General features: G+C 33.7%; 1 protein-coding gene across 1 annotated transcript; it reads left to right on the top strand.

The window, feature by feature from the left end:
* Positions 1-5,229: 5,229 nt before the first annotated feature.
* On the top strand, positions 5,230-13,463 carry LOC117111014 (arsenite methyltransferase-like; the record flags this gene model as incomplete). The annotated part of the gene is given in 8 exon segments (XM_033253873.1): positions 5,230-5,424; positions 6,240-6,390; positions 7,510-7,646; positions 9,181-9,332; positions 10,272-10,403; positions 10,600-10,739; positions 11,495-11,623; positions 11,984-13,463. Coding segments are annotated over 8 exon segments (1,123 nt in total), but the record flags the coding sequence as incomplete, so codon positions are not given.
* Between the last annotated feature and the right edge of the window lie 1,422 nt (positions 13,464-14,885).

The raw sequence follows: 14,885 nt of genomic DNA on the forward strand, positions 1-14,885 counted from the left end.
TTTTAGATCTGTAAATCCTAGCCTTTAACAACCGAGTGTTATTCGGTACTCACCTGATATGCTTCAACGCATTCCAAGCACCTTGATCTTGATCAGTGAAAACAATATTTCCCAAGCTCACAAAAGGGCTGTAAAATCGCACTGCACTGTATTGAGAAACAAGCCTCAATACCCAGAATAGGGCGTAGAACGTGAATTTTGTGTGAATTGGGTTTTTGTGTAATAAATAAAGTATAAATATTAATCTTCCTATTCATGAAGTTTGAGTTTAAAATTCTAACTGTAAGAGGTAAAATTTAGCCATTTTCGGATGGGAGCTAATGAAAAATAAAAACATTTTTTTCAAAACTTGATTTAAGAAAGTTGATAAGATGACAATTATTCAAACGGTCATAACTTTGCTTCCAGACACCCGATTGAGTTCATTTAACCAATGAAACTCTATTCCAACAATTGAAAATCTTTAAAATTGTATTATCGACGTTCAGAAATGGATAACAAACAACATGCTTAAATACAACCCATCGTTTTGTCGTTCTAAATTCAAGCCAAAACCAAAATTTCTATCTTTGTTTAATAAAATCATCATCAATCCAGTTTTATCCACTAGAAATCTTGGGGTCGTCCTTGATAAATGCCTTAATTTTGCTCCTCACAGTTCGTAAATTGTCTTTCTTTTGTATTCGTAACCTGTGGAAAGCAGTGGTGACTTCAATAATTCGTACTTTGTTATGGTTTTGTTAACCAAACAATTAATCTTTTCTGCAGTTTAAGATTTGACAGACATTGATCTAAGAAGGAGTTTTTTTTTTTTTTTTTTTTTTTGGAATTGGGGATAAATGGCTCCTGTAACCTTGATTGAAATTATTTCCTAATATTCTTGGATTTAATCTTTATACCCTCTAATTCTGAGAATTCTATAATTCTACACAGTGACCACTTTTTTTAAATTGTGAAGTTGTAAAGGGACAAAATAACCTCAAATACTAGGCCACTTTTTGAAAACAAATTAACCAAAAAAATCAATTTAATCTGTATTCATTTCTTCATAAAGAAAACAAAATTAAAATAGATAAGATACAGTCGTAATACATACCGGTAAATACTCGAGATACTGAAAAACTTAACAACATTAAGTCATAGACTTAAAACACATGTTTAATTTAGTTTCAGTTGCTAAAATCGTACATTAAAGATTAATTTGGTTCCAGCTACCAACAACATATAATAAATAACTTCATTAATGATTTAGACATTTTAGAAACCAAGCAAAATGAAAATTCAAAGGAAATAAATATTCAATTCTTTTAAGATAAAAGATGTTTAAAATTTGGTTCCAGTTCCTAAAAAACTTATTAACTACATTAATGATTTATTTGATTCCAATTGCTAAAAAAAGAAAACAAAAAAAAAACAAAAAAACACTAAACTACATTAAGCGTAATTATTCAGATATTTAGAAATCAAACACAAAATCATATACAAAGGAAATAAACATTCAATTCTTTATTAGGATAAAAAAATGTTTTACTCTACCACCTGTACTTTTGGACAAGCCGAGGTGTACCATGTTGTGCTAAAACTCTTTGGTTGTAATTTCCATTTTCTAATCTAGCGCCCTCTACCTTGGTGGTCATGGATGAATGACGTTCAGATGTTCTGTTCTTCAATATTCAATATTCAATATAAAGTTTATTTCCACATCATCAATACAAAATAAATAGACGGAGAAATACATAAGGGTAAAAAAAAAAAACAATAATTGATAAGAATGTAAGCCCATCAGAACATTTGAATAAAGTGGAAAAAGGGTCGCCACAACAAGCAAGCTTTATAACGGGCGCCCATTCTTGCAATTCAAATGCATGCCATACCAGTGTCTGCACATTTTGACACAGTTTGTTTTTGGAGTCTGTTGTGTTTGCCGTGAATAAGGAGGTTTATTATTGGTAAACAGTAAGTAGTAATTCTGGATAATTCTTAACAACTAGGCATTACGGAAACTGTTATGGCCTAGCCTACGCCCTATTACATTACTGACTATGCCTAGCTATTTTTAGCCTTTTCTAGGCCCCCATTTTGGCTAAGCACCGTGTAGGCCTAGGCCTATATATGAATGTGAGTCATTGCAATTGCACGAGCAAAATATCTTCATCCTTCAAGAGAACTACCGAAGAGACTCCCAGTAAAATCTTAAGTTGCCCAGGATAATAATAATATTAACAATAGGGAGAAACTAAGCAAGCAGTTTGATATAGTAAAAGTATTAATTAGGCCTAGGCTAGGCGCATTAATATAGGCCAACACACACTACATTCGTTTCATTTCATGTCGAGACATTTGATGAAGAAGGGTATGCTGAACTTAAAAATTGTAAATATTAAAAAAGAAAAATTTAATTTGCTGTTAATATTATTAATTACTACTGTATTATCATAATTATCATTATTATTAATAATGTGACAATGGTGACAATAATAAATAAACTAGTACAGTTTTAATTATTACAGCATAATAATTATGCTGTAATAATTAAAACTGTACTAGTTATTTATTATTGTCATCATTGTCACATTATTAATAATATTATAATGCTATAGGCCTTTCAATTTAAATTATGTATCTTATAAAAGTGGAGACTAATCACAAGTGACAGAAAACAAGAGTTGACGTCTTTCGGGAACAAAAATATATTTATTTCTACTCGAAAATTTTAATCGTCCTTGCGTTCTCCATTGTGATATCAGTGAAGAAGGGCGTGTACTCGATAAAATATTACAGTAATGGTTTATGTAGCTGTACAGGGCGGTCAATAAACTATAAATATACTGTACTGTAGTTAGGTCTACAGTGATTCAGGAAGCAATCAACATATTTTTCTACATCAATGATAATAAAGTGAGCGATCCCAGAGTGAGTAGATACAGTAATTCAGAAAATGTGTTATAAATAAGAATGTGTTAGAAATAAATATATTTTTGAATCTTGAATCTATTTGTTTTTATTCTACTTATAACCCAATGGAATCTAATTCTTGACTTCGGATAAATTGGTTGTCCTGAATCTATTCATTTATAAAATATTTTACATTAATGCAATCTCCTTACTCAATCAAGTTGTAACACTGAATGTATTCTGAACTAACAATTTTTCTCTTCCATGGGAGTTACACCCACCTTTATTTCAATCTAATTTAAAATTTTCAATTTTAGAATACACATTATTTAAATAGAAGGCCTATTACATTACAATACTATAAACAATATTAATAATAATTATGAGATAATGATAACAATAATAAATAGTACAATTTTGTATATTACTATAACATAATACAAAATATTTTTGCTTTTTATTATTTACAATTTTTAAGTTCATAATAGGTCAATGCTTCATGTGTTGTGTCTTGCATATTTTTTTTCTCTCGATGAAATGTAACATACGTAGTGTGTGTAGGCCTATTATGAAGATCGTGGTTGAATGCGTTTCTGCAGATGTCATTGCGTTATAGATACTTAAGGTCAACGCATTACCTTCTGAAGCATGGCTGCAAAACCTGTAAAACTACCACTTTAAAAGGTTTTTTTTATTGATTTTTAGGTAGTTTTCTACTTTCGTTTGGTAATATTTTAATTATTTTTGCATCTTTGTGGTCCCGTGTTGTTCCATGTGGTTGTGTGTGGTGTCGTGTAGTGTTTAGTGGGACCTTAGTATAGGCCTAGTTTTAACTTTTGTTTACATACAGTAGTACCTTAGGCCTAGCCTATGAATTTCATGGGCCTTTATGATGTTCCAGACAACAGGAAAAAAGTTGGTCCCCATCATGGCGTGGCAAGGGTAGTAAAGCTATAGGTAGCCAGTGAAATACCCATCCATTTTTATGAGAACATGTGTAGCACATTCATTCTGTGCACGTCCTCCATTTTCCACAGACCTTCGATATGACTTTAATTCCTTGTTCAAATCCACTAGCTCCGTAATGCCGCCAATCTTCCCAGTTTTTCGGTTAGGACATACCGATTTTGATATTAATCATTCCATCAGTGGCTATAACTACATATATTATGATGAATTTGATGAATTGCTGTTTCTGCACAATCAGGTAGTGTCTCTGCTCCCTTAGGTTTTCCTGTAGTTTTTAACAAATAAATTTTCCTTGTTTTAATGCAAAAGTGACCCCCTCAATGGGGTGAGTGTCCCATAAGAAGGGTGTCTGTAATATTCCTTGCCCTTGTGTAACATAATACATAGAACGTTCTAGAATAACATTTATTTCACCAAACAGTCAGTATATACCACTTTTGGTAATTAGGTATCACCGTATCCAAGAGTAAAGTTTAGAAGGTTCTAGATATTGAAGTGTACTGTAGAGGCAATAGCCTATTGGCTGATTATGATGCAATGTGACTAAAATAATTTATTTAGAATGCTCTGGAATTCTAAGGCTTATATAAGGTGATACGTTTTTCTTTGTGGAGAGCTGCTTTTTGAAACCACAGTTGGTTTGATACCAGATTCTTGTTGAATGTTATAACACAGTTTTATTTCACCTTTGTGAACTTCGGTTTTAAATATTTTATTTGTCAAAGAGGGAATTCCTATTTATTCCTTTACTGCTCGGAAATACGTCAAGTAGGAATTGATGTCTACTGCATTTTGAAAATATTGCTGCTTAATTATGTCTAACCAATTTATTTTATAGTTTATGTGTACAATGTTGTCAAATGTTAATGTACAGTAATTATACTTTTCAATATTGCAATCACTACTAATATTTGATTAACTAAATGCAATGTCATGAACATGATCTTGTTGATATATTAGTGGACAAAATTAAGTCTACCACTAGTGGAGTTTAATGAAAATGACAAATTAAAATTGACTAATCTCTTACAATGCGACAGCTCCTAAGTTCATCATTTTAATTATTCTGTGTCTTGAAATTTCTGAAAATTCTGTTTCAACGTTCATCCATAGTTGATGCATGTGATGCATACCTTGTGTTTTATCATGTGTACAAGCTTACAGTATTGACACTCTTTGAGATCAAAAAAAGCCAAAAAAAAAAAAGAAGAATATTGGTAAAATTTGAATTTTGCCTATAAGCAAAACAAACTTTGTCTTGCCCAAACAAGATCTACCCAAAGTCTTGAAAATCGTGGTTGGCTATTTTATAATGTGCTATTGTAGATTTTTTATTTTTTTTTTTTTTAAATATCTCCAGATTCGCACATTTGTTAATATGGCGACTACAACTGAAGCAAATGGAGGAAACCAGATTATTGCCGATGTGAAGGACTATTATGGAAAGGTGTTGAAAAGTTCTGACGATCTCAAGACACCCGTATGCTGTACCCGGCCTCTCAATATGTCCAAGAACGTTCGGGATGCTTTGGCGCAGATCCATGAAGAGGTTCAAAATCGGTATGAATTGTACATGTCTTCTCATTAGTACTAAAATTACATATACAGGTATACAGAGTGTACAGTGAAGGCTACCATAAATGCCTATGTTCTTTTTTTAAAATAATTGAACTTTACTATAATACCGTTTTTGAAAGGGTTTTCCACCATGATGACAAAGCATAATTTAATATCAAAGTTCCTTTTTTTTTTTAGATATCAAGTTTAGTTTTGAAGATATTAATTGATTATACAGTACATTCACAATTTCTTCTGGCAGGCCTTTTGTAGGATGATGGGCGAAAAATAATTGTTATGCTTTTAAGTGCTTTGTATAATAGATGTCACATTGTTACACATTGCCTTAATTATTGTTAAACATTTGTCAAGTAGTGCCGACATGATTCCATAGAGAATGCAACACAAAGATACCAAAACTCACTTCCTTTTAAAAAACAGTATTTGTCAATGTTATTAGTTTTTAATAACAAGTAATATAATATTATAAACAAATACTGTAGGTAAAGAATAATAACAAAAGTGCTCGAATAAGAACTTGTAATAATCGTATCAAGCATAGCACATCAACAAAATGTTCTGTACATCAGTTTGTATGAAAAAAATGTCTGGCGGGATTCGAACCTGCAACCTCTCGCTATCAGGGCTGATAATGAAATAATAATTACTTACAAACAAAAGGACTATTATTAAAATTTATTGATGGATATTTTAAAGGTTTTTTATGCCTGGAAATGATTTTTTTAGTTTGTAGTTTTGCTATTCTTGCAGGCTTGCTTTTATTCCTGTTTGAACTTAACTTCAATGTTCATTCATAGGTACTATGGCTGTGGGCTGTGTATCCCTACATGTCTAGAAGGTGCTAAAGTGTTGGACCTTGGAAGTGGAGCTGGGCGTGACTGTTACCTTCTGAGTAAGCTGGTTGGTGAAAATGGTCATGTGACCGGAATTGACATGACAGACGAACAGGTATAACAGGTCAAAGGTCATTTAATATTGAAGATGTAATCTTTGAACCATATGTAAACATTGTGTGTGCTAACTCTCTAAATGGCAAATAAGTTTTCTTTTAGATTACAGATGCGATAAGCATACAGTGGTGGATCCAGAAATTGTAAATGGAGATCTATACCAATTTATGATTACGGAACTTTTAGATGGCCGGGTATGGCACTCACAGACAAAAATTTAAATATAATTTTCTTTTTTTTCTTAAATTTTTTTCAATATTGAAAATTTTAGTTGGGGATCCCAAGCTGTCTGGGCCCCCCCCCTACCCCTTAAATCTGTCACTGGTTTAGAGATACAAAGTATTGAGTAATTTTATTATTGAAATACAGTTCTCTCTTCAATTAAAGGCCACTTTTGAGACCAGGGGATTCCATATTTAGCAGCTTTGGCCTGTAATTAAAATAATATTTATATTTGTTAATATGGGACCACAGAAAGAGGTCTTTAATTAGAGATGGTCTTTAATTGGAAGTGGTCTTTAATTAAATGTGCAATGGCACCCTCTATATATATTCTATACAACAAGTCCATAGCAACACAATCTCTCTCTCTCCCCGTTCTGTAAACAGCATAGCTGAATCTAATCCAATTTAATCAATAAAGTTTATGTTGGAGTTAGCTCGCGTGTCTTTAATTTGTACACACACGCTTACACATCGAACAGCCAACCAATCTTTACATGTACAACATAGTAAAATAGAAAATAAATTGTCTTCCTTTTGCTGTCACTGCGCTAGTAACAGAAGGGAACTTAAATCTCATTGGACCAAGCACCGGCCATGACTTTTTAAAACCAAAAGCCAAAATAATAATCTATGAGCATAATATTTTCTATAACATTTCTAAACACCATAAAAATGGCCCAAACTTTTCAAATTTTTTTTTTTTTTTGTTGAGGTTTGAGAGAACTTCTTCACTGTCCACCTAAAATGGTAAGAATCCTCAGTTGGATGAATTTTCCCCTTCAACTGAATTTATTTCTGTCTTAGAGCTCCCACTGATACTGCTTTTTTCCTGTGCACTTCATAGAATTTTAAATATCATGCTGTATTATTTTCTGGGTTTTATTTTTTGCAGCTAAATGTTGCCAGGAAATACAAAGACTTTCACAGTCAGCTCTTTGGTCACAAATCCAGCAATGTGGAATTTTTGTTTGGCTACATTGAAAAGCTAACAGAAGCTGGTATTAAAGAAAATTTTTTTGATATAATTGTGTAAGTGGTTTCTTTTTAATAGTAAAAGTAAAGTTTAAATAAAGCTTTGTTTGGTGTGCTTTACGGCACAATAAATGATAGGTATGGATAGTTCTAGGTCCAGCCAGGCACCTTCGACATCCAACGCAGCCATTTCAGGCTTTTTAAAAATATTTAATAAACACAAAAAATGTACTTACTTTTTATTATGAAGTGTTTGATACTAGGCCTAGGCCCATAGGCCTACTAATTACTAATTGCCTTAGAAACTAACTACCCAAAAGAATTTGTTGCATGACTGTGATTTGACATGGGTCAAAGGTTATTTATTTTTTGCATTCGGAGCCTTTTGCGATAAATTTTCTGATTCTCATGAAAATCTCGTTTCAGCAGGAAAAAATAACAAAATGGCTGCTTTCCGATAATTTATGGGGTAATAAGTGCTGCGGAAAACACGGGCTATAATGAAAATCAACTTGTATTTAGTCGGTGCCTCTCGTACCAACCTTAAATCCCTTACCACTGCGCTAATATGTTCGCGCTTAGTTCACATACGTAATCAAGAGTTTTACTTGACAATTGTCACCGACTGTACATGTTTCAAATGCAAAATATTTATTGGCGCTACTCCATATGAACTTCTCAAAAGATTGTTAACAGTTCAAGATAATAGGTAAGTCGAAATACACTGAAAATTATCCTGTGAACAGATTTATTTGGTTCATTTATAGAGAAAGAGCTTTGTTAACCTTCCGCCTGCTAATATTCATTATTTAAATAAATAAAAGATTAATTTTGGGGCTGTTGAGAAAAATAGTAAATATCATGAAAAAAAAAAAAATTTACCCCATTTACCATATCTCATGATTAAAATATTAACCTAAAGAATTTATTAGTCCAATTACTGAGCTCTTTACATGGCATCATTTTTACAACTCCACAAGGTGAACTCAAGTCAGGTCTGAAGGGCGCCTCTGTTACTTCTTACTTGTAAACAAATTGCTAGTTTCAATTTTTTCCTTTGCTTGAATTCTCTTGGTAAAAGTTTGCTGAGGGGGTGTTCACAATTATCAACGTTTTCACAAGTGTACAAACAGTATGATAGAGGCAAGGGGGTAGACAAATTTGTACGCTTTTACATGTGCATGAAAATGTTGATTCAATATAACATGGAAATTATTGAGAATAATATATTTTTATGACCAATTATAATGCAACCATGGGTATGATATACATTTTTAAGTAAATAAGTACAGTACTTTAGTCAACTTCACAAAAAAATGGGGAATAATTTTTTATGTACACTTTCAGATGGGAGGGAGGGGGTACCGAAAAAGTGTACTGTTTGTACACCTTCGAAAATATTGATAATTGTAAATAACACCTAGAGAAGGTATGAAATTGGTATCCCAAAATGATTTTGCAATATGTTCTTAATTTTTTATTGGAAATTACATTACCTTTCACATAAGAATTTTGGTGAGTCTACTAAATTTCTGTTGAACAAATAAATATTTTTTGTGATACTATAAAAGACATTGCTTTTTTTTTCCAGTTCCAACTGTGTTGTAAATCTGTCGCCTGATAAAAAAACAGTTTTGCAAGAAGCCTTCAGAGCTCTGAAAGAAGGAGGAGAGCTGTATTTTAGTGATGTGTACGCGGACAGGCCTGTTTCAGAAGACTTGCGTCAGAACAAAGTTCTATGGGGTAAAGTATATATTAAAAAAGTTGCTCACTAAAGTTTCTAGATTAGTAACTATGTAATTTGAGCTAGGCCCCTGGAGACTTGTGGCAGCTGAAGGGGCCTCTGGGAATTTATGCCTACTGCAGTGCAGCACTACTATTGCTAATGATGAGGTAGAACATAGGGAGATAATTTCCTGTTTTTTTGTTTTGTTTTTTTGTTTAAGTGTGTACTTTGACCTTCAGCATACACATGAGTCACACTGTACACAGAATGAACAGCTTCAGAGATGGTGCCCTATAACCTGTATTGCACAGGAAAATCAACTTCATAGAATAGAAAAATGACACAAAGATCTTTTTACAGTTCAGTGCACACAAAGTGGCTATACCATCAGTTTAAATATGCAACTGTCTGTCATAATCTAAAAATATTGAAAAAATTAATTATATAATTAAATCTAATTTTAAGTTATAAAACATGCAATTAAAATTTGAATGAGAAAAAATTCTCACCTCTCCATTAAGAGAGAGCTAAATAATATGTTTTATGTATTTGGTAATCAATTTTAGGCTTTTGTAGTAAAATGTCTAAGCCAGCAAAAACAACTTTTTCTTTTTTTCCTGATTTGTCTCTGGTTGAAGATTTAAACCTGGCTCTGGGGGAAAACAGTTTTTTTTTTAAAATTTTAATATGTTGTGCAACTGATATCTTCTAAGACACAAAAGGGGTGTTTAACAAATAAACAGTAATTGAGATACAGATTGTTGGAATTGTTAAAAACTCTGGGGAAAAGGGGCATAACCACTTTTTTTCCTCTTAATTGATCCCTTCAAATTTGCTATTCAAAATCTTTATTAAATTTTTCTTGATTTTTTTGGCAGACAATACTTCTTAAGAATAACTATGCTACTATCTAAACAAATGAATAAAATAGTGTTATTTTTTAAATGTTTATTTAGGTGAATGTTTGTCTGGCGCCCTCACATGGACGGATTTAGTTAACTTCGCAAAAGAGGTTGGATTTTCTCCGCCACGTCTTGTTTCAGCTGCTCCTATTGATATCACAAATCCAGAGATTGTCAAACTTGTAGGTAAGGTATACATATTTGCACATTCTAGTAGCACCTCTTTAACCACATATTTTTATCCACATTTAAATACTGGAAGAGTATGATAAAGTAAAGTATAAGGTCACATATCCAGTTTAGGGAATGTTCATATGCTTAAGAAAAACAACTAACCCATGAAATATCCTGAGAAAACCAGCATCAATCTATCACTTCGCAGGTGACATGAAGTTCATCTCTGTGACGTGTCGGTTGTTCAAACTACCAGCCAATAAGGAACCTTCCGGTGAGGTGATATATGAGGGTACTGTAACTGATCATCCAGACAGCCTGAACATGGATATTTCCTCAACATTTAAGGTACGTGGTAGATATCACATTATATTTTGATAAATATTTACAGCAATTTATAACGGTAAAGCCAATAAATATAGAATAATCCAAAGTGAATGGCGCCCTCTGTTGTCGACACCATTACTGGGGAGTCCAGGAGTCGTCCCTACACCTAGGCCTACTCCTAAAATGTCAATGCGGTGTGGTTATAAACACAGTACCATTGAGAAATCCGGCTTTTTATTTTGCAGCTTAATAATGCTGGCAGTCTTCAAACTAAAAATTGATCACAGTTAAGTATAGTTCGTGTATTTAAACATCTTCCAACTTGCCACCCTAGTAATGGCGTCGACAAAAGAGGGCGACGTTCAAAAAAGTTCTCTTGGATTCCTCTATACACCGATCTGTTTTCAGTGATCATCCTCCCTCTGCAGGTGCTGCAATTGGGGGAGTCCAGTAGGGGATTCTAGAGCATCATCCTGCTACAAATATAAATATGGGTCTCACTTTAATTAGAGACCACTTTTAGGACATGGGTTTCCATGGCCTTTAGTAGATTTGGTCTCTAATTAGAATAAGACATTTGTCAATATGGGACAACAGAAAATTGGAAAATTGGAGGTGGTCTTTAATTGGAGGGGTCTTTAATTGGAGGTGGTCTTTAATTGGAGGGGTCTTTAATTGGAGGGGTCTTTAAATCGTTCAAAAAAGTTCTCTTGCTTTATGTACTCTTTTAAACATTTTGAATTATATTAATAGTTGGCCTTTTTTTGTGATGACAGGCGAATTGCCCTTCTTATGTTGACAGCACCATGGCAACAATTCTCAAATGCAGTCGCTATGCAGATGATTTCACCTTTAATACTGGTGGCCCATCAGAGGCCAAGAAAGCTTGCCAGCCACAGAAACTTGTGAGTTTTATAGGGGTGACCCTTTTAGCTTAACTGATATTAAGGGGCCCTCTTCAGTAAACAAAATCAAGATAATAAGGCTACATAACTTAAGTCTCATAATGAGGCTTACCAGTTAGTGGAGATGTTTTAGTCGTGAGAAAAAAAATGATGTGCTGTTACAGGATTTGAACCCACAACCCTCGTATTTGAAGCCAATTGGAAGGCAAGCATCTTATCCCCAAGCTACATCTCCAATTTGTTACTTTTTGGCATGTTGTTGCAATTTTGTATTACATTTTTATTGTATAGATTAAAAGTAAAATAAAATATCTAAAAAACTAATGCTTCAACTGATTGTGAATTTTAATGTTTTCACAGGATTGTACAATGGATCCATTTGTGTACCTTGAGACAAAGCCTGTAGCCTCTGGATGTGGGCCTAAATCTAGTGGAAAATGCTGCTAAGCTAAAAGAGATGGAAATTGCTAAGCTTAGAAAATGAAGATGAATAAGCTCGATATTTCACCAATCTTTGAAAGAGAGCAGTTGAAGTTAATTGTCTTAATAATCCTGCCCAAATGTAATAAATTCATTAAAATGATATTAAATGGTTTATGGTATAATAGTATAGCTATATGTTTCAGAATGTTTTGAAACTATGCTTTCTGACAAATTCTGATTTTTAAAATTATGTACAGTAAGTTTTTTACATGATTCATTCATTACATGCCTCACATAGTTAACATAATCAATGTAACAATTTGAATTTGTTTGTGATACTGTTTAATTGGTACAGCTACAGTAGAGGTATATACCCACATTTAAAACCTTTTTTTTTTTCGTTCTATCCCATCTTGCTTAATTAATTACTATCCATGCTGCAGTTTAACAGATTAATTCGGAAATGATATACAGTATTTAAATTTCACCACTGTGTTTCCTAATTGAAGAATTATACGTTTCAAAATGAAAAATATGATGTGGAAGTCCGAACTCCTGTCTTCAGCGAATCATAATGTGGTCAACTTCTTGTTTTCTGTCGAAGGGTTTTGTGTCCCTTACTTTCATTTTTTGAATAAATTGATAAACAATAAAAATTATATCAGCGTGGATACTGGTAATGTACAGTATTTGACTTACTTCCTAGATGCAATGTTCCCAGAACGCCACCGTCTGGGGCAATGTATGCACAGCACATCAATTAAGAATTTGGGACGCTGTAGTTATGTTTTGTTATGTATAGATATAGCCAGGTGTCATGAATATTGCCCATATTTATTACTAGACAGTTTTAATTCACTATCTGTTTCCCCAGCCATGCCTTGACTTGTAACAAGCAACAACATTGCTTTCCCTACTCCTTCTACGACTGTTCCATCGTTTCCGATCATTTTGCTCCAATACCGAACTAAACACTACATGCACAATTCTTCACTACAACTAAACACAACGTGCACCATTTTTCACTACAACTAAACTCTACATGCACCATTCTTCACTACAATTAAACACTACATGCACCATTCTTCACAACTAAACACTACATGCAACATTCTTCACTACAACGACTAAACACTACGTGCACCATTCTTCACTACAACTAAACACTATGTGCACCATTCTTCACTACAACTAAACACTACATACACCATTCTTCACTACAACTAAACACTACGTACACCATTCTTCACTACAACTAAAAACTACATACACCATTCTCCACTACAACTAAACACTACGTGCACCATTCTTCACTACAACTAAACACTACGTGCACCATTCTTCACTACAACTAAACACTACATACACCATTCTTCACTACAACTAAACACTACGTGCACCATTCTTCACTACACCTCGCCTACTTTCATACTTCCATTGCTTCTGGATTGCAAGTAGAGTTAGCAAGGTCAGAATTGTTTGTTGCTAGTCGTAGCTTTCTGTGTCATCACGACATGACAACGACGTATTAATATACATATAATAAAAGTACGGTAATTCCAAAGACGTTTACAAGCGTGTTGTGTGAGACGGAAGCTGAAGTTGTTATATCGGTATTCAAACTTGCTGAATTTCAAGTTGGTGTCTCACAGCAGCGGATCAGGATTTCTGGGGGCGATTGGTAATCAAGGACCAATAATCCGTGAAAGGTGGGACCTATGGTCCGATCTTAGCTGTTTGGGTATTTCCTTAACTATTTTGGGATCCCCTGGAAATTGCGAGTTTCATTAAATTTATATTAAATTTTTAATTCAGTTTGCTGCTAATGCCAAAAAGTCAAATATCCGCTGCTCAATACAAAACTCAAGAAAAAATAGCAATGGCGGATCCAGTGATTCGAAATAGGGGTGGCCTAGGGAGGGTTTTTTACAGATAGAGGGTCTATACACATTATGCCTGCCAAGGATCTGGAGAGGTACGAAATTTTATGACTGTGGCATCTCTGGATTTATTTTTTCATTTTGAAAAATTTAGTGGGGTTGGGTGGAGTGTTGGGTTGGGCCCTTTTGAATCAGCCTATGCTTTGGGTTGGCCCATTTACATATTTCAAAGGCAACTGTATGCCCGTATACCCAGGTATTTTAATTGGAAATAGATTTGAGTGTAAATTTCAAGTATTTAAATAAAGTACACGTTTTTTGAGGGAAGTAAATGCATAAAGTTTTAAATGGGTGGAAAGAATGAGTTGAATGCTTTCGCTTAATCGGTGGCTTAACGCCGGATCTGGAGGCCCTGGGGGACACTGGCCCGGCGGCTAAGGTAACCAGACCCATTTGCAGAATTTTAGAAGTCTTAATATTCGATTTCATAGAGACATTGTATATCAACGAATACAATACAGATACAAATATTTATTATTAAAATAAATAGGCTATGGAGTCTTAAAATTAATGACAAAGACAATCGACGAAGCTCAACACAATGCATGGGCCTAGGGTGGCTCCCATCTGGGTGGGTGCGAAATTTGTAAATGCGGAACTACAAAAGATTAGTGGCGTAACAAAAGGGCCGAAAGCTCTGAGCCAGGCGTTGGGGGCCGAGGATCGCGGAGGGCCCGGTGTTCGACAATTTTGACAATTTAGAGGTTTTAATCGATTTAAGAGTCTACTAATATGTAGAAAATACATAAAAAAAATTTTCTCTCTGACGAATTGTGCTTTCAACGAACGTTAAATATTTTCATAATAGCTGTTTGTTTGAATGGGATGAGTTTGGCGGTAGTAATAATAATTATAATAATTATTATCATTATTATAATGATAATAATAATTATCATTAT

Source organism: Anneissia japonica, unplaced genomic scaffold (genome assembly GCF_011630105.1).
Source record: "Anneissia japonica isolate Jap-2015-1 unplaced genomic scaffold, ASM1163010v1 scaffold573_len2283161_cov171, whole genome shotgun sequence".
NCBI lineage: Eukaryota > Metazoa > Echinodermata > Crinoidea > Comatulida > Comatulidae > Anneissia > Anneissia japonica.